Source organism: Tachysurus vachellii, chromosome 11 (genome assembly GCF_030014155.1).
Source record: "Tachysurus vachellii isolate PV-2020 chromosome 11, HZAU_Pvac_v1, whole genome shotgun sequence".
NCBI lineage: Eukaryota > Metazoa > Chordata > Actinopteri > Siluriformes > Bagridae > Tachysurus > Tachysurus vachellii.
In genome coordinates, this window is record NC_083470.1 from 22609300 (window position 1) to 22629736 (window position 20437).

Sequence of the window (20437 nt, forward strand, 5' to 3'; positions counted from 1 at the left end):
ACCGGGGGAGGAAACCGGAGTACCCGGAGGAAACCCCCGAGGCACAGGGAGAACATGCAAACTCCACACACACACACAAGGTGGAGGCGGGAATCGAACCCCGACCCTGGAGGTGTGAGGCTAACCTGCTAACCACTAAGCCACCGTGCCCCCTTCTCAGAACAGAGAGTAGTAAATAACCTACTAACGTCTAGTACAATACAAGCAGAGTTGCAACTGTTGTTGACGACTTTGCTTGCGTTACTTGATCTTAGTTTAGTTTATATATAAATATATATTTATACTATATTTATCTTCTATAGTGGCTTAGTGGATTGCATGTTTGCTTCACACCTTCTGGGTTTTGTTTTGATTCCCGTCTACCCCCGTGTGCGAGGAATTTGCACGTGAATCTGGGATTTCTTCAGGGTACTCAGGTTTCCTCCCCTAGCCCAAAGACATGAATTGTAGGCTGACTGACATCTTTAAATGGCCCATCGTTTGTAAATGTAAGTTTGTGTGTGTGTGTGTGTGTGTGTGTGTGTGTGTGTGTATATTTACTGTCTATTGTTAAAGAAAAACTTTACCAATAACACTGAATCAAATTGAATTAATACAAGTAATATTTTTGGACCTATTTTTAACTTCACTTGGACTGGAGAACTTTTATCATATAAACTAAAAAGTTTAACTTAGAACTAAACTCAAAGCACTAAAAAAAAAAAAAGAAAAAAAATCCAAAGATTTATAGATCATATTATAGATATTAAATCATTAACATCATATATCTTATCATATTTCCATAATGATGATTGCTACAGATTTAGTGATGAATCCTGTAGATTGTCCATATGTATAAATGAGAAATAAACCATTAACAGAGTCGTTGCATTTAGGGCTTTTTTTTATGAATTCTTTTCTACCTTTTTTTTTTTCACGCAGAATTAGTAGGACCCAGATAAATGTTTAAACACACTGAAACACAGCAATTTTCGGTGCTTGTTTGCAATAGTTATTATATTGGCACAAAGGATTCATGCAGCGAATAAACGCACACAAGCCTATTCAGGCTAATGGCAGGGACTAATGCAGGATCTGTACTTGCAAATACCATCCACCTGACCTTTTAATTATAAGGAATGCTAAGCTGAATAGCCAACCTTTGTGCTGGCATGTCAGCATTTATAAAAAAAAAAAAAAAAGCTGAAGTATTTGTAGGGCTGAGAAAGAAGCAATGAATTGCTCCTGTCTCTAATAGATTTATCGTCAATAAATTCAAGTTGCGTGAATCAGTATACATCTAAAGTTTTGCTTCGAGAAATAGGCTCATTCTCAAACGCATATTACTGTGGCACCTGTTTCCATCAGGCCTACAAAATGAAATGACACACAGACTCTAAGATAAACATGTGTTTCTTGTCAGGTGCAATTTTTCAGCTTTTCTGAATCAAACCAGAACTTGATTTGATCAGCCCTGAGATTTTTTTTTTTTTCAATCTTCAATCAGCTCTTGGTCTACCAGGAGCCAGACTGATTCGTTTAGCTCTTTTTGCACATTGTCCTTTCTCCCCATATGAAAATGTGACTGTCACAATTTAATTTCTGTGAAATGTGTGTATGATTTGAATACCGTGAACATTTCTTAATAGAATCTTAATTATTTAATTATTTAATAGAAATATCATGAAGTGGCTGGGGTGCAATTATAAAGCATTGTTTACTAAGTTTGGATTGAGGATTTATTTAATATCTTTACATAACTCAACAATAGGGTTATAATTAATAATATTTCTTCTGGTGGGTTTGGTGGCTTAATGTTTAGCATGAATGGGTTTAGGGGTTTGAGTCCTGTCTCCACCCTGTGTGTGTGAGACGCATGATTTCATTCTCTTCTGTGCTTCAGGGGGTTTCTTATGGGTACTGCGATTTCCTCACTCAGTCTGAAGACATGCACTGTAGGATGATTGGACCTCTAAATTTTGCCCTGTAATGGAAATCTCATTTAGGATGTCCCCTTCCTTGTGCCCTGAGTTCACTGGGGTAGACTCCAGGCTCCCTGCAACCCTGTGTAGAATAAGTGTTGCAGAAGATTTATGGTTTATATCATAATAAAATGAGTATAAAAATCACTTTGACAAAAACTTTTTAGTAATTACATTTAATTGCATTGTCACATCCATGTTTATTTATCTCCCACCTTATTGTACCTCAGAAAGTAAAGACTGTGTGTGTGACCGTGTGTGTCCTGGATACGACAAGGTTAAGCTCTTGTCTCTTTCCATTTCGGTAGACAAGGGATTTCTTATTGTATTATAGCAGGGTGTGAGATTATTATGTCTGATGGATCAAGAGGATTATATAAGGTTCATGGGCGACCCAAGATGAGTTCAGTGAGCTTAAGGGTTTTGCCTACAGCTTATCATGTGAGTTGTCATCACTCTGTTTATCCTTCTCTGATAATAATAATCAGACTTGGAAAATGAGTCTTGTAATTGTAATAAAACACCATGAACTTCTTTCTTTCTACACAAGACTTACAATATGTGGTATTAAAGTCGTTCAGTGCTGCTTTTATGTATGTGCCTGGACACCCTGACACGCCACAGTTCGAAATGTACAGCCAGAAATTACTATTCTTCATCTTCCTACCTGTTTTTTTTTGTTTTTTTTTTTTTACGTTTGTTTGTTTTTTTTTTTTTTGTTTTTTTTTTTAATAAGGAGTATAATGGAAAGAACTAACATGGATTTTAAGCATTCAATCACTCCATGCCCTTGGTTTTGGTGAAAGGCAGAAAACTTTTCCTAGTTTCAGAATTAATAAGCTTTTAATTAGGCCTTTACATGGGCACCCGGCACAGAAAGCAAAGAAAAAGCTGCTGTTAAGAAACCTTGGTGCTTCGGGACTGAAATATGCTTGCTAGAGTTATACTTATACTAGGGCTTTACAATAGTCTTCAACAGTGCTCATCTAGAAAACATTTACTTTTAGCTCTAAAATAAATTCACACAACTAATTCATTTCAAAGTTTCCCTCAATTACACAAAGCAGTTTTACAGAATGAAAGTGTAAATCTTTTGCTTTGTTTTTTAATCTGAGGTTGCATCAAAGAAGTGGTGTGTGTGTGTGTGCGTGCGTGCGTGCGTGCGTGTGTGAGTGTGTGTGTGTGTTCTTCAAGAACATATTCTTTTCTGAGATCAAAGAGGAAGCAATTTGCAGGTCTTGCTTTTCATAGTAAATGCAAGTCCACTCTGGCCATTATGAAGTGTGATAGCTCATACAGTACCGCTAACAGCTTGGCCTGGCACTAAACCCCTTCTAGTCTTGACTAGGCTATTTGAGCACAAAAACTACCACAGCCCCAAACCTGTATAGAAGTTTTGTTACACTGTCAGAGGAAAAACAGTTGTTATACAGTCACATATCCTACTTCATTTCTATGTTTTTTTTTTTTTTATCAGGACCTAAGTAACAATTATGTGGTCCTCAGCAACTTTAATATCCAAACAAATAACCTCAGGTGACAATTCAATAACAATTCAACAAATCACCTTTCAATATGTAGTCATTTTTCCCAAAAAGTAAACATTCAGAAAGCAACCAAGCAACATTCAGAAAGCAGGTGGGGAAAATAAATACACCTTGGAATTTAGTAACATGTAGAACCACCTTTAGCAACAATAACTTGAAATGATAGGAGTTCTGTAAGAGATTTTCAGACTATTGCATTATTTTTTAGAAACTTTGGCCCACTTTTCTTTACAACATTGCTTCAGTTCAGTGATGTTTCATTTGAGGACCTAGTATTAAGACACACAGCATCTCAATAGGCTTAAGTTCTGGATTTATGCTTGGCCATTCCTGTGTGTTGATTTTTGTCTTATTTCGCCATTCTGATGTAAATTTCTTGGTGTTTTTGGGGTTCATTGACCAGTTGCATGACCCAGCTAACACTGCTGGAAAGCTTTACATTTGTCAATGGCTGATTCTCTGGTGTCATGGCTGATGTCCTTATTTCTTTGATGAAGAAAATACTGTCACAATCCTTGATGAAGTAATATAGGGTATTTTCTTCACTGCTAATTAATGTCTGCTAATTATTCTCTTAATAAAAAATATTTATTAAATTATTATTTTTAAAAAATTATTGAAGTGAAAGTAGGAAGGTTGAACTTATTTTTTTCATATCTGGTTTCTGAAGGTTGGGAAAAAAGATTACAATATTGAAATCTATTGTTTATTTGTTGTTGTGATTGTCTCCATTTATTAGTTTCTAGAAGTTTGTAAGGACCACACAATTGATATTTAGGCCCTGATTCAATAAAACAAAATATAATTAAAGTAGGCTTTACTTTACTCCCTTGATCGTATATCAATCATTCTGGAAATAACACTGGACAATATCTACAATGTAATAATATGTGAACCTTCTGTGGTTCTTATGTGGTAATAGTTATATTTTTTAACCACTAATCACATTTTGTGAATTTAGCCATATATTTATGTTTGAATCTGTAGATTTATCCACTGTACAAGACGAGCCAATTGATTTCCATGGTGGAATAAAATCATATTTGGCTAATAATAAGTATTATTAAGTGGTAAAATAGTAAAAATTTAGTTAAGATTTTTAATTATAATTACAATAATATGTACTATCTGTTTTTTATTGAATTATAACTGGAACATAGATCTACATACTGTAGAACTATAATTCCATCCCTGAAGACTTTCTTTGAGAGCCTTTTGCCTACTGTGAGATGTCTTGTCATGTTCCCATACATTCACTGCCATGCATTTGCCCCAAAGTTAAAAAAATAAAAAATAAATGTACATTTTCTAGCTAAGCATTTAAGATGCAAACAACACTTTTTTTCACCTCAGGCAAGCCACCCTCATCCAGTCAGTCACTCAGTCAGTCTCTTGAAGCAACAGGACTGAATTACTTACACCCACAACATTTGTGACATTTTCTTCTGCTCATCGGCACATTGTGTTATCTCGGGATGCTGAGGATATTATGTCCTTCATGGAATGAGTCAACATATAAAGACTTCTCTTCCAAGCTCTTTAGTGAGAAAGAGTTTATTCAGCAATTATTCAGCTATTCAGTTGCAATTCTCAAGCTCAAAAGTCCACATGAAAGCTTTCCCCACAGAACGTCTAACTTCAAGAATGGATTTATTTAATTTTACATAGTGCCGCTTTTCAGATCCAAAGTGTTTTTATTATTTGATGGAAAAGTTGAACAACAGATATATCACTTTAACCCTGCCACTTGACTGTGTTTCTGTCTTACTTTAAATAACGGCCATGTGTTTCAGAGAGCAGCCTGGTTAAAACCTGTATTTAGGCTTCACTGAATAAATCAATACTCACAATTTACTATGTTGAAGCTGCCAGTCGGGGGACTGCCTGCTAGGCCCTGTGTCTTATTGAGTGCAAATAAACCACCCAATAAACTCAAACCACAGGTACCAAAATGATGAAGGTGTTCAGTCTTTAATCTCACCACTCTACTGTGACTAATCTGTTATCTGCCAAAGTTTCACCTGAGCGAAGTCGTATGAAATGATCTGCACAGACAAGGCTCGGTTACCTTGCTTAGGACTCCTTGCAAAATCATGCAAAATCTCTTTACTCAAGATTGGACAAATGTTGTGATAGTAGGGAAATAAACAAAATTATTCATAAATGTGGAAAACATATGGGGTTAACTGTAACCCTGAAGCTGTGATGCACCAACACTAGCTGCCACCTTTCATCTACAGTAAGTGTGTACAGGTGGTTTTCATTTGATCTGAGATATACAGATCCTGGTGATAGAGTGCACTTGCTCCTACATTTCTTCTTGACAAAGAAGACAGGATATTACTTTTCTTCTCATCCAGTAGACCATTTTCTTTTGAATCCTATTGGAAGAATTGACCTCCACCTTGGTAGCAGTGCTTTTAACAGATTAGCCAGTGCTCAGGTACATTACCTCAGGTGCACTGAAAGCAGCTTTTGCTTTTGGTGTGTGTGGTTGTGTAAGCACACAGTCGGTGAGTGTAGGGTCAGGATAGAGCCCTAATTTCAAGGCACTAATGGCTTTCTCTGTGATCCTGAGTAATTACCCATATTGTAAATGTCTGTTGGTGAAAACCAGTTAGCACATTACATCTCCTCTCAGCTGGATTTTTGACAGACACTCAGATCTGTGAATATACTGCTAATTATACAACCCTGGAGGAAACAGGGATAAAAAAACAGAGCGACATATGAAGGGAGAAAATGTTTTTGTCAGAAAATGGAGTTAGAGATGAGAGAAGGGAAGAGAAAGAGACAGAAGGAGGGAAACAATGCAACAGCTGCTTCCTTTCTTTTGGTTTAGCAGACACACTATATGGCTAAAATTATGTGGACACTTGACTATCACACCTATATGACAGTTGCCACAATGTTGGAGACAGACAATTGACTAGAATGTCTTTTCATGCTGTAGTATTAGTGTAGTAGATGTTCCTTTACTAGAACAAAGGGACAAAGACATTATTTGCTAATACTATAAATGCCAATTTTGGTGTGGAAAAACACCCCATATTGTATGTGGGTCTTCTTTAAACTCCACACAACTGTATAGGATGTCTCTTAATACATGGGATTAAGATTTTCCTTCTAAAAGGCCCATGTTCCAGAACTTGTAACAGCTCGAATCGTGTGCATAGGTTCATGACCTCAACCCCAATGAACACCTTTGGGACAAATTGGAAAGCCGACCAGGCCGTCTTGACCAACTCCACTGCTCAACTAATTATTCAGTACAAGAATAAAAAACAGTAAGTAAGCAGACTGATCAGATTGAGGCTGACATGGCAACAGTGGCATTCACATTAGACTTGACTTGATGAATAGTGTGTAAAGTCATGGATCTTCTAAGGTCTTTAATTATCTCTAAGTGGTCGGACCTTCTAGTGACATCTTTGTGTCTTCCATCATTTGTACTTCATTAGCATTTTGTCTTTTATCTTCTGTCCTTTTTTTTGGTATGTGGTGAATGAGTCTGTACTGCAATGACGTGTGTGCTCGTAGGCTTCAAGACACAGAAGATTAAATGACAGTGAAAAAAGAGACAAGTGAACTGAATTGTCCATGCAACACAGTCAGGTCCATACACCACAACAATGGATTTCAAATGTAGCGTTCAAGATTGACTGATGTATAGACTTTCAGATTCATTTCAAGGGGATTACCAAAAGTATTGCATTAATCTAAGCCATGTTTTCCATAGTCCCTACATTTTTACAGGCTCAAAAATAATTGGACAAACTCACTTTATTATAAATCTAAGGATTTTTTAATCCATTGCAGTCGATAACCACTTAAAGTCTGGAACCCCTTTGACATAACCAAATGCATACTTTCTTGTTATGCTTTAAAAAGCCAATTCTTTTCCTTATGAAGCTCCTTGGTTACTTTTGCACTACAGTATGCTGTGAAGCGGCATTATTTTTGCAGTATTTGAATGATTCTGAGCAGACAATACAGCTCTGTACACTTCAGAATTCATCCTTCTTTCAGCATCTGATCATCAATACACACCAGTGACCCAGTTCTATTGGCAGTCATGCCATAACACCATGTTTGATAGATGCTGTGGTATGGTTTGGATCATAAGAACTCTTCCTTTCCCATCATTCTGGTACAGGCTAATCTTGGTATCTTCAAAGACTCTTGTTTCAGAGTGTAATTCTTTTTATACTGTATGTTTCCTAGCAAATTCTAATCTGGCCTTTGTGTTCTTGAGTGTTACTAGTGTATTACATCCAGAGGTAAAACCTGGATTTATATTCATGATGCTGTCTTGATTGTAGACACTGGCAATGTTATGCCTACCTCCTTGACCGTTTTCTTGAATTGGTTAGATGTTGTGAAGGGTTTTTTGTTACCAAGAAATACTTTCTGCATTCATTAGCCTTAGGTTTCTTCTGTGGTCTTCCAGACCTTTTGGTGCTGTTGAGTTCCCCAGTGCATTCCTTCTTTTTAAGAATGTACCAGTACATTTGGCCCAAAAAAGTACTAGTTTATTTGGCTATTTGTCATAAATTTCTATAGTCTATGTGATAGACCTGTTACAGTATGTTTTCTTAGAGCTTAATGATGTCCTCCTTCACGTCACTTAACACCTCTTCGGACCACACTGTAAGAATTCCCATGGAAAGCAACAAAACTCCAGAGGAGCTGTGAAAATAAATGGCGGTAATTCCTAAACGATTAATTTAATATTTTTGTTAAACTGCCTCAAATTAAATCTGAAAGTCTACACTTAAATCACATCCTGATAGCTTCATTTCACATCCATGGTGTGGTGTATAGGCTCGACTGCTGTGTATGGATGTGACTATATATTTCAGATAATATGGCGAATTTGGATCATTGTTTTTCATCATTTAATCATCCGCCTCTTCATTGCTTTACTGATTCACATCCATTGTGGTCGGGAACAAAGGCTAAATGATGAAAATTGTGCCACTCTCCAAACTCTAATGAACTTATGTAAATAGGATAAGAATTTTCCAGTGTTTATCACACACATATATATATATATATATTAATTAGGATCATTTCATCACAGAAAACATCTGCTATGATTGCACACCCGATGTTTTCATTCTGACTACATAATGGCATATATTTCCCCTATCTTTAGAGAATGACATGCAATAAATACTTGCGGCAGCTGTTTTCATAAAACTTCTATAACTTCATATGGATATCCAACCTATAATATTTGTTTAAAAATGTGATACTATTAGAATGAGAGGAATGAAACAGATATATATATATATCCATAGCATAACCATGGCTACAGATACAGACCTTTTAGGCTGTGCACATAAGAAGAGCAAATTTCTCATGTCATCTGAAGATTGTGAGTTCATATCTCTATGATACCACTAGCCTAAGTGGCCAGAATTTACAGAAAATTACATTAAATGGTTGTGTTTTCTCTCATATCACTGGTCTTGACAGACAGGATTGGATTAGGATGGAACAGCAATTCAAAAAGTTCTAGTGTCTTTACTTTTTTTTTGTTGTGCTTCTTCTTGTTCTTATTCTTCTTATTATCTACGCATGGGGTTAATAATGTATTTGAATAATGTATTTGAAACACTACTGAGGTTGCTGAGTTCTCAAATCTCACTTGTTCACATAATACAAGATTAAAAAACTGCAACTGGTGACATTTTCTGTAGGGAGATGTTTATTTAGTAGTTTTGGAAGGTCTCCAGACAGTGAAAGGTAAAGCTGTAAGTTTTTCATCTTCATGAACAGCTTTGCAATTTGTCATTAATGAGGAATTGCTGTTTTTAATTTTCATATTGTTAGTGACAGGAAGTTGTTTCTTGGACTTTAACAGCATTAACGTTAGCTGTACAGTATCTATAAACAGATGATAGACTCCATAATAATAATGTACTGTAACTTGGATAATAATCAACTTCAATGTAGTAACTAACAGTAACCGCGCCAAACCTCCACCCCATCACCCCATCCACTGTGTATTGATCATAGAAAAGTTATATATGGTTTGAAATTTTAAAATAGTCTTAAAATAGTTGAGGAACATTATAACTTGAGTATAGAATTACAGGCCTGATTTTAAAGACCTCAGACTTGCACTTGTGAATGCTATGCTTTAAAATGAATGAATCATAACAATAGCAATAATCTGGAAATTGAAAGGGTTAAAATATTTGTGTGCCTTATTTTTCTTAGTTTATTATTTATCCTTATTTTTCAACCTTGTTATGATGCCATTTATACTCCAGTTATTCATTTTTTCCACTCTCATTTGTGGTCTGACTCAGAAGAGTGCAACGCTGATTGTAGCTTGTTGACAAAGATCAAGAAGAAGTTATGAGTGGATGTGCAGCGTTTTTTTTTTTTTTTTTTTGATCATCCCTCAAAACCTGATCTGTTGTAAGCAAGCCTCTGTATTTGTTCATGTTCTGTGATGTGCACTCATTTTTGTGTAAATAGACTCTTTATGGCCAGACGACATTTACCGGGGCACACAAGTCATTTGCGCAATAATTTGGTTGATTTGTGGCCTTGTTATCAGGAAAAGATGATGGTTCGGTCTGTGCGGAGATTACAAGTAGCACGTAGGCAGGTCCCTGTATAGCTGATGTGCTGTCGCCTTCATGTAATATGTGGAAATTGGACTTTGTTGCATCTGAAACACAGTGAGCATTAAGTGACTCATAAGGTATGTGACATGTTTATCCTCTTGCAAATTGATGTCACAATGAATCAATGCAATTTTTTGAATATATGAAGTGCAGTTTAGTTTGAAGCAGTCACTGAATGTCAGGAACATTTATACACCCATATATACTTGATGAACATCCCATTCCATTACATATTTAGTCTTCTTTTGCTGTTGTAACATCTCCAATCTTCTGGAAAGCATTTAAACTAGATTCTGACATGAGCCTTTGGGGATTTGCTCATTCACCAGAGCATTAGTGATGGCAGGCAAAAAAAGCTGGGAAGTCAACCTTCCAGCACATCCCAAAGGATGTTTAGTGTTGAATAGCTCAGGTTCTGTGCACACCACTTCTAGTTCATCTACTCCAACCTTGGCAAAGCAAGTCTTTATGGAAAATGTTTGAGCTTTAAACTGCCCTTGCAGGTACTAAAGACTTTCTACACCTGCACAATTGAGAACAGCACCTAACAAGACAGAGGGTGATATGATTAGACCTGGAGTCTATCTACAGCAAGCTTTGCTGTACCAAGGCCAGGAAGATAGTGAGAGAACTCAGCCATCCCAACAAGGAACTCAGTTCTCTGTTGCTTTCAGGGAGTTGCTTCTGAACCTTCAAGGAGAACACAGTTAGAATGAGGAGGAAATTCTTCCTGAGAACCTTGTAGCCTAGAACACCTAGAGCCTGGAGCCACTATGGAATTTTCAAGACTGCCACAACAATCACTACTGTACCATACATTTTGCCAGATATTTGCAAAATTTGCACTAAATGCACTTCAACAATATATACTGTACATATAAATATTGGGTTCACAGATCACCTCTGAAATGTTAGGAAACAGAATCATTACACCTTTGTGCAATATAAGCTGTAACTACATTCCCAAGTGGGATGAATGGAAATGTCTTTACATGCATATTTTAACCTGTGGTGATCGTTATGAGTTCCCACAGGCAACTCTAATAAAAATGCCATAAAAATTTCCTTTAACGAGTTAAGATCATTGGTGCAAATGAATAAATTAGGTTTTGTGATGGTTATCTATGATGGCACTGCAGCAGAGAAATGCCTTAGGGTTGAATAAAAGACCTGCTACATGAAATCTTACACTTCTCCATACTTGAACCCTGATGAACACTTCACATTTTCTTTTCCGCACTGCAATGGGTTGTTGACTTTATTTCAAGATGGCTTGCAGTCAATTATGAAACAGCTGTAAAGCTGGCATTTCATTATTTAGACAATTATTTGAAAACACATCGAGCATCAGGGTAAAAACATAATGTATTGCATTACTGTAAGGACTGTGTTGCAGTGTGTCATGAATGACTGAGTGACTGGATTTAATTGAATATGTTAATTATAATAATCTTAAGAACGATATTTATAGACACATACGCTGGATTATATCATGTGCTTGATTTAATTTTGCTATTTAAGGAAAAATCCATAATCGTTGAGACAAGATGATGTTTATATAACATTTATTGTCTTCAGTGTCGGCACTTTGTAACAGTCAGGTACTGTACAAAGTTTTCCACCATGGAAATGAGAATCTTCAGGATATTGCACTTTCTTGTTTCTCAGTAATGTGACAACTTGTGTTTTTTTTTGTCATATTAGCAACAAAAAAGAGAAAAAATTGGTCTGGTAAGGGAACTGATGCTGATAGCTGTTATAATGTAAGTGATGAGTAATGTGTACGTTTTGCAGATGTTCCTTTCAGCTATACTTCAACTTCACAACAACTTCAGCTATACTCTGAGTTCTGTTTTATGCAAAATTCTACTGCCTATTTTTCTAAAAAGACATCACTATATGATTAACCAGACATCCATTTCAGATATAACTGTCTACACTGTGTAGGTCAGAGCAGAGCGGTCAAAGTCAAATGAAGAGATTCTGCCACGTAGTCGAGGTTAGCGCTGTTGATGGCACTCACGTTGAAGCAGCCTCCCGGGAGCAAATACACGTGTCTCTTCTTCACCAGAAATTCCACCTGCTGAACTAATGGGAAAAATGAATTAAATGCTTAGAAACAGGAACCATTTATTAACCTTCTGTTCAACCTTTCCTTTCAGAATCACATTGGCAAAATTATGCTCCCTCTTTTCCCAGGCACGAGTTCTAAATATTATACTGTTCTTTTTTCCACCTCACACTTTGCTATTAGTGTCTGAGGAACACAATTTTCCCGCCATGTACAATAGACATCATTCCTGCATTTGCATTTATGCTCATTCATTAGCGAAAGATCAAGACGGAGATTGCCAGCCAAATGACATTTCACATTTCCGCGCATTTAAATTCTTTAAACATCAGATTCCGCACACACTCAAACTCTCATTAGATAGGGAAAGTTTTTAAAAGGACAACCAACTAACAATCTGAAAAGAGCACAGACTTCAAAAATTCTCCAGTTACAATTTAAAGCTGTCTCAGATTGTGTGACTAGCTCACTTTGGTAAAATTACCATAAATTAATCACCCAGAGAGGCCGAAGATACAGAATTGAAGCTTCTTACAAGCTTAAAAGTCTAAATGTCAGGAATAACTAACAGATTTCAACACTTTTGACAGACATGACTGTGCTATTGTTTAGTCATCAATGAGACGTTTCTTCTGGGTTCAAACTCTGGCTGAGGCAAAAACATACATGACTCAAGATTTTGTCTTGACGCAACCATCAGACAACCATAGGAAAGGTCATACAGGCTACATTTTCACTGTTAAAGAATTACCACCACAATGAGGATGGGAAATTGACTCGCTAGCTTTCTCAGATTAGCATAATCATTTGTAAACTTTTGTTTTTTAACATAAACCAAGACAACCAGCAGCTCTGAGACTTGTGACAGCTTAGAAATGAACAATAGGATGTTTTACAGAACTCTTTAGTCTTTGCAAAGCAGTTTACATCCAGAGAGAAAATCTTTCCACTTTTACTTAACCCTGTCTTAGTGTGGGTACAGAACAGAACGCAATGTTTGGTGACTTCCCTACAGCCAAAAAAAAAAAAAAAAAAGTAAAGAAATTCAATATCTGTCTTGATTTCCCATTAATGAATCTGTGATTGCAGTCACACAGCTAGCATTTAGTTGCTATACTGAATTGATTTGTTAACACACACATCGCTCACCAGAGAGTCCAATACAACAGTAGAGTCCTCCTGACTTCATCAAGTGCTCCCATGTGCCTGGGTTTCCTAACAGTCTCAGCTTGTCTCGGAGACGCTCTTTCGTCCTCATGCATCTCTCCACTGTGCCTTTTAGCCCTTCCTGCCTGACAGAAAAGCCATTTAAAGCATTCAGTTAATAATAAATCAAGCCTTTCCACAGAAGACCTGATAAGGGCTGAATCCAGAGTCAAGACTTATTTGGTGTATTTCCTTTTTGGACCTAAATTAGTAATATTTACATGGGGTAAGTTCCTTGTATTCAAATCCAGCTGCTTAAATTTATACTTGTGCATGACTCAGTCAGGTTATTGATGTTAATTGCATATAGTTTGTGTCATAATGGTTGACAGATTTTTCTTGACTACAGGCATCTCAGTTGTAATTTTTCAAGCAGACACATTTGACATCAAGCCACTTAGGAAAAGAAAAAAAATTAAACAAAACAAAGATTAAAGGATCTGTCTATGACTCGACATTTAGCCCCAGGAGATACATGGGATGGTTATGGATGGAGATGCCTTTGGATTGCAGTTGCCATGCACAGTTTTTCACGTCTTTGCAAGTATCCATCAGTGAACAGTTGATAATGTCAGCAAGACAAACTTCATGTTATCTAGAATGAATCTCCTGGTTATTTAACTGCACTTTTGGACCATATAGTACACAGTTATAGATTTATAATCACACTCTCTAGTGTCACCCAAATGAGAACGAGGTTCTCTTCTGAGTCTGGTTCCTCTCAAGGTTTCTTCCTCATATCATCTAAAGGAGGTTTCCTCACCACTGACACCTCTGACTTACTCTTTAGCGATACATTTACATTTACAACATATAATTTATGTATTCCTGTAAAGCAGAATTGTCACAATGTTCATCGTTAAAAGCGCTATACAAATAAAACTGAACTGGACTTTATATGAGCAATAATTCATTTATAGTGTCAGAATATTCTAAGTATCGAATATTAACCTTGAATATGACATTCCATAGTTTCCTGAGTTATGTCAAATGTCATAGAACAGCGCACATGGCTTGTGGAATTTACACAAGAAACTTGTCACTAGGAGAAAATCCATGAAAGAATATTAGCGTGCAAATTTTTTTTTTTATAGCTATAATTCTGTGTTTTTCTCCAAGCTATAAATAAAGTTTCCAAGGTGCAATCAGAAATGATGGACTGTGAAAAGAATTTGAACAGAATTACCATTCCACCATATGTGCAGGATTGCTGAGCACCGTTGTCACCACTCTGGCACCTTCCACCGGTGGGCGGGCCCACAGCGTTTGGACGATCTTCTCTGCCTGGGTTTGGACGGCCACAAGATCTGTGTTTTCCTTCAGAACACACAGGAGTTGAGCCACTCTCCCTCCTGTGAATGTAGAATGAAGTGTAGGTCTGAACTGACAAAAGATTTCATAAAAAACATTCAGTTTTTTTCCAAACACTGGCAGGCTCTCCATGGAGTAATGTGTAGTTACTCAATATTACATCTGGCTGCCTGGGTGAAGTGAAGAAACAGAATACAAACATAGACGTACACAGAAGGTAATGTGCTTCATCTTGTGAATTAATTAGCCTTTTAAATGTCCAAAGCTATAGTTTATGAGTCAAAACAAACACCCAAAATGAACTTGATTCATTGAATTGGTGCAGTATGGACTCAACTTACTGGACTCAAGTTACTTCAACAATAGTTCATGTTCTTTCCTTGGACTATTATGCAATAGACCTTAATCATTTGATTTTGGAGGTAGAAAGGGAGGTAGAGGGCTTTATTCTGAATACTTAAGCTCAACTCAAATCTTGTGGTATTTTTATTTTGGTTACGTAATCTTGTTACATGTTATTGTGTCCATTGTCTAAAGGATACTTGTTGCATTTAGAGAAAAAAGTCATCTGTATCTACTGGACATTACTATTTCTTTATTTTACAAAGTTGTGCTGCTATAATTCTACATTTCCTCCTACCATACAGGCTGAAGTTGTGGGAGAAAGACTGAGCACACAGCACTTCCATCCCCAAAGATACACAATATCTCAGAGGCCAGGCGTCTTGATCAATATCCCTGCTGTGCAAACCCTGAGCTGGCAGCAAGAAGAAGGGCAGAAGCTGACGTTTCTGAGAAAGGTAAAACAAAAAAAGAGCAAATGAATAAAGATAAACCCGACACAACATTCATGATTAAAACAATAACATGTCAAAGACTCGCTTCCTACAAGAGTGCATTCTCAGTTCATGGAGTTTTCCACAGACTCATGGCTTCTCTGTTTATCCGAATTCATCTTAGCTAATTATTGTAATTACTGTGAAAAAATGCGCTGCATTAAATCATCTAGCTTAATTATTTTTATTTGTATTCGGGTTATATAACAAATCAGGATAATTATTGGAAGTGTTCTTGACTATTAGTACATATTGATACACTAAATGGCTTTGAGGTTATTATTGATTGAAGTATTTATTTATTGTGCAGGATGGCATCATATAAAAATGGAACACACTGCAATATAGAATATACCAGATTTCCAATATATTTCATTCACATGCTCTTTTGTGTCTAAACAAAATTGTGACTAAGTTTGATACTAAACAGAAACAAAGCAGTACTTTACCACTAGGATTTCAGTCACACGTTTCCATTCGTCCTGCGAGAGATCGGCTCCGGTGGGACTGTGTCCTGAGGCAGACAGGACTACCACGCTTTGTTCTGGAGCTTTTTCCAGGTCCTCGACCATTTCCTCTACACACACTTTACGATTCTCGGTGTCCCAGTAGCGATAGCGCTTCACCGCCCCGATGCCTGCTGCCTCGAAGATACCAGGTAAGGACTCTGTGAACAAATCACAGTGAATTGACCAAACTGCACTGTCAAACACTGTCACTGTGCATGTGTGCCTCTAATGCACTAATCACTAAACTATGTCTAGTACCTTGCAGAGCAGAGAAAATAATATTTCCAGATTTAAAAAAACAATCAGTATGTAACAAGATATTGTGCTGCAGGATTATCTTCAGCTTTTTATAAGATTCTCTGCTTATTTTTACCTGGTATTTGTCTTACAAACAAGAAAAAGGCCACCCTATATTTAAATTAAATATTTTGGATTAAACCTCGAATGAGTCTTTAATTTGAAGACTTTGTTTTTACCGCTATAATATTAGGAGAATTTGTTCATGTTACGTTTACTACGTTTACACAGTAAGAAGGTGAAAGGTGCTAGATTTCAAGCTCCAGTTCTGCTGGTGTCTTTACACTGCAGAGCTGAACTTTGTAACCCAGTGCTCATTGTTATACACACCATCACTTGGAGAAGACAGGAGAACGTTGGTGGCCTGGGAAGAGCTGATGCAGTAGCAGTGCTTCAGCAAATCCGCTCCCAGACGCACCGCTCCAGAGCTGCCCACCGTCTGAACACCTAAAACCTGCAGAGAGTGAAGCAATATCAAGAACCAAGAAGCAGACACTTGTTCAGATATTATTAAGATGCCTCCACACTATAACCTGAGGATGCAAAACTCCTAGTTTTTACATTACATAAAACTGTAGTTTTATAAAAAAAAAAAAAAAAGCCTACTTCTTCTCCTGTTGATTTTTCCACTGAGAAATAACACAACATTGAATTAATGCAGTGAACGGTTTCCTTTTCTCTCTGGCACATGTGCAAAAAAAAATCATTTCTGTCTGCCTATTGAGTCTCACCTTTCCTTTTCAGTGCAATAACGTCCATATCTGGTGTATAATTTTCATATTATTTATCTGTGATGGCTTGCCTTTTGAGATCCAGCCTTTGGTACCTGTGAATTTTATTTATTTATTTTTCTAATGACTACCCTCCTACTCAATATTTGTCTGCTTTCAATTGTAGCATGTTTAAGGGGCCAGCAGTTAGAGCATGTGTCATCACATAGATCTGAAACATTCAAATATCATCAATGTTGATTTATTATTTTTTTTATCAAATAGTTCCAGCAAAAAGCACTAAAAGTTCAACTGGGCTGCAAATAAATAAATAAATAAATAAATAAATAAAGGTGATGTATTGGATCACGAGCATACTAAACAACTCGAAACAATGGCCCAAAAAACATTCTTGTTTTGAACGACAAAATGCTTTGTGTATTTGACATTTGACAAAACTGATGTGCAGGATTCTGTGTAATTAGATGCTTATATTCCTTGTAATGAGGTTTGTACTTTCAGTTAAATGCGTCTTAATGAGAAAGATGAAAATCGAAAAAAAAGTGCTAAATGACTAGTCTCAATAGATTTAATTGCAGGTTTCTTACATAACACTTGCTGACTGTCAGGAATGAAAAGACGTATTAAAATAAATTGAACAACAGCATTTATCTTTTGAATTGTTTCACGTTCCAAAGGCTTTCCAGCTACTACCTTGTGAATGCTGGATGGATTTCCAATTACAGGGCCAATCAAGGACAAGCAGGGAGATTTCACCCTAGTGAAAGCTACAATTATGTGAGTGGAGGAAAGTCTTACATGGCAGGACCCACTATAAAACAATTCAGAGAGAAATTATATGGAGGTCAAACTATCGCTCTGTAGCCGTGCCCGTCATTGTTGTCACCATTTGCGTAATTAAAACATGTTCTTCTATTGCCGCCTGGGCAGTGACAAATGATGGTGCGACAAAATTATATATTTACATATAAGAAATACTGGGCTTTGGTTTACAGATTAAACCAACACTGAATCAAAGGCTTCTAGGCGTTCTCATCTCTCCTCTAAACATTTTACAGCGTGTAGATATTGTCATTGGTTTTATCAGTGTATTCAGCTGGCAAGTCGTCAGCGACAAATAAAAAGCTCAGGGATTTTAACAATCAATTTCAACAAACAGAGTCATATCTCATATAGACAGACCGCAGCGGTAGGATGTCGGTGTGTCGGACACAAACGTTGTAAAAAAATTCATTAATAAATTGAGCTTTGCATAACATGACATGCTGATGATTTAGTGCCATTAAGACTAAACACAGTCAAGTACTGGAAAGTTTGATAGAATGTGACTGCTGTTATTACGCTTGTCTAAAAGCCACCAACACAAAGATGGCACAGGAATACAGGAAACTCACAGATCAGAAACAAGTGGTGAATGCAAATAAAACAAGCTAATGGACAGAATTAAAATACGCTTGTTACACTAAGCGCAGTTTGAATCAAGCTTCTTTTTATGTGAGCATGTTTTCTACACCAGCCCAAATCACTCTGATTAATGACATTAGCAAAAGCTATTTTAGAGGATCTTAATCATTTAATCTGTCATGGAAGAATACATTGTCACAAAAGTCTGTAACAGAATCCAAACAAGATTTTACTGGAATCATCTACAGTATGAAAAGAAATTATCACTGAAATTACAATGTCTACACAACCGGATGGTGTGCCATACAAACAGAAACAGACTTCACCCTGTTCTCCACAATGGCACGGCTATCCTTCCCTAAAGCCAGCTGTGCCGCCCTGCTGGTGAATTCTGGCATTCCGAGTGGAGGTGGGTACTCCGGGATAAGGGTAGGGTCAGTGGCAATTTGCTGTTTGATCTTCTGGATGAGAGGATTCACTATGGGCTGACCATTCTCACCCACATATTCTGAAGAAGAAGAACACGACGGCACAAAGGTTAGTGATTACACAGTGAGTGTTTCATGGACCATGATTCTCTGTTCATCTGGTTCAGTTTTTCAGACCGTTAACAGGTCAGTTGGTGAAGAAGAGCAGTTTACATCTGGTCATGTCATCCATACTGATTCTCTTTACAATATCTGAATTGGGATAATTGGGATTCATCACTTTAATATGCATGTAAATGCAGAAACAGATTTCAATCCCAAAGCATTTCTAGAGGTCTGAGGTCTATCGATGACAGATATACTGGAAATGTATCTGCACGACAACCTATTTGACCAGTTTGTAATGATGGACCAAACAGATTTGCTTCCCCTTGCAGAAACTCACCAATTAGTTCTTTCATATTCTTTATGTCTTTTTTTCATTTTTTATGGAAGACCATCCTGAGGTTACCATCTTTAAAGAAATGAAATGTTTTTTCTACATCAGTTGGTGTAGAAGAGCAGTTTACATCTGGTCGTGTCATTCATACTGATTATCCTGACAATATCTGAATTGGGATAATTGGGATTCGCCACTTTAAAATGCACGTGTAAATGCAGAAAGGATAAACAGATTTCAATCCCAAAGCATTTCTAGAGGTCTGAGGTCTATCGATGACAGATATACTGGAAATGCATCTGCACGACAACCTATTTGACCAGTTTGTAATGATGGACCAAACAGGTTTGCTTCCCCTTCCAGAAACTGACCAATTAGTTATTTCATATTCTTTATCTCTTTTTTTTCATTTCTTTATGGAAGACCATCCTGGGGTTACCATCTTTAAAGAAATGAAACATGCCAAATCACAATCTTAGCATTTTAGCTACGGTATTAACACAGTAAGTTCATGGTTAAATAAAATCTGATGATTTACATAATTTAATGTTCACAATATAGAAATATCAGCTTTCAATCTGCTAGTTGGCGAACCTAAGTGTAAATGGAAGGAATTTTAAATAAATAAATGTAAAATATTTTGGGTATTTAAGACCCAAGTACATTTTTGGACGCTGTACAGTAGCTCCTGAGGTAAATGCTGCCTCGCGCGCGCGGTTACGTCACTCACCCCTGCCCACGAGGCAGACTTTATCAGGATGCGAGTCACGTTGAAAATCTGCTAGAAGTTTCTCCCCGGTGTTGAGTGTAGCAGCGGGGCCGTCCCGGGGCGCAGAAAAACAGGAAACCATTACTATGTGAAATATTGTTTGACTTATTAAGTGTAAAAAAGATTTTTTTAGATGTTTTTCTTTCTCTCGGTATTGCAGACGCGTCTCGTGAAACAATTTGGCCTACGTATGTTTACTAGTAGTTGCTATGGTAGCAGTTTCTCGGCAACAGGCAGCCATGGCGCAGGTCGTAAACCGCATTGTATACAGTACGGGTGTATAC

The 20437-nt window shown here is 37.0% G+C and overlaps 1 protein-coding gene across 1 annotated transcript; it reads right to left on the reverse strand.

Annotated features, from left to right (window-relative positions):
- Nucleotides 1–11893: 11893 nt before the first annotated feature.
- On the reverse strand, nucleotides 11894–20235 carry got1l1 (glutamic-oxaloacetic transaminase 1 like 1). Its single transcript, XM_060882026.1, has 8 exons — nucleotides 20115–20235; nucleotides 18844–19025; nucleotides 16713–16836; nucleotides 16026–16243; nucleotides 15381–15531; nucleotides 14616–14781; nucleotides 13373–13515; nucleotides 11894–12240 (listed from the first exon to the last, which is right to left on the reverse strand). The coding sequence occupies exons 1-8, from the start codon at nucleotides 20233–20235 to the stop codon at nucleotides 12101–12103; spliced, it is 1245 nt and encodes a 414-aa protein (XP_060738009.1). The 3' UTR covers nucleotides 11894–12100.
- Nucleotides 20236–20437: the final 202 nt, after the last annotated feature.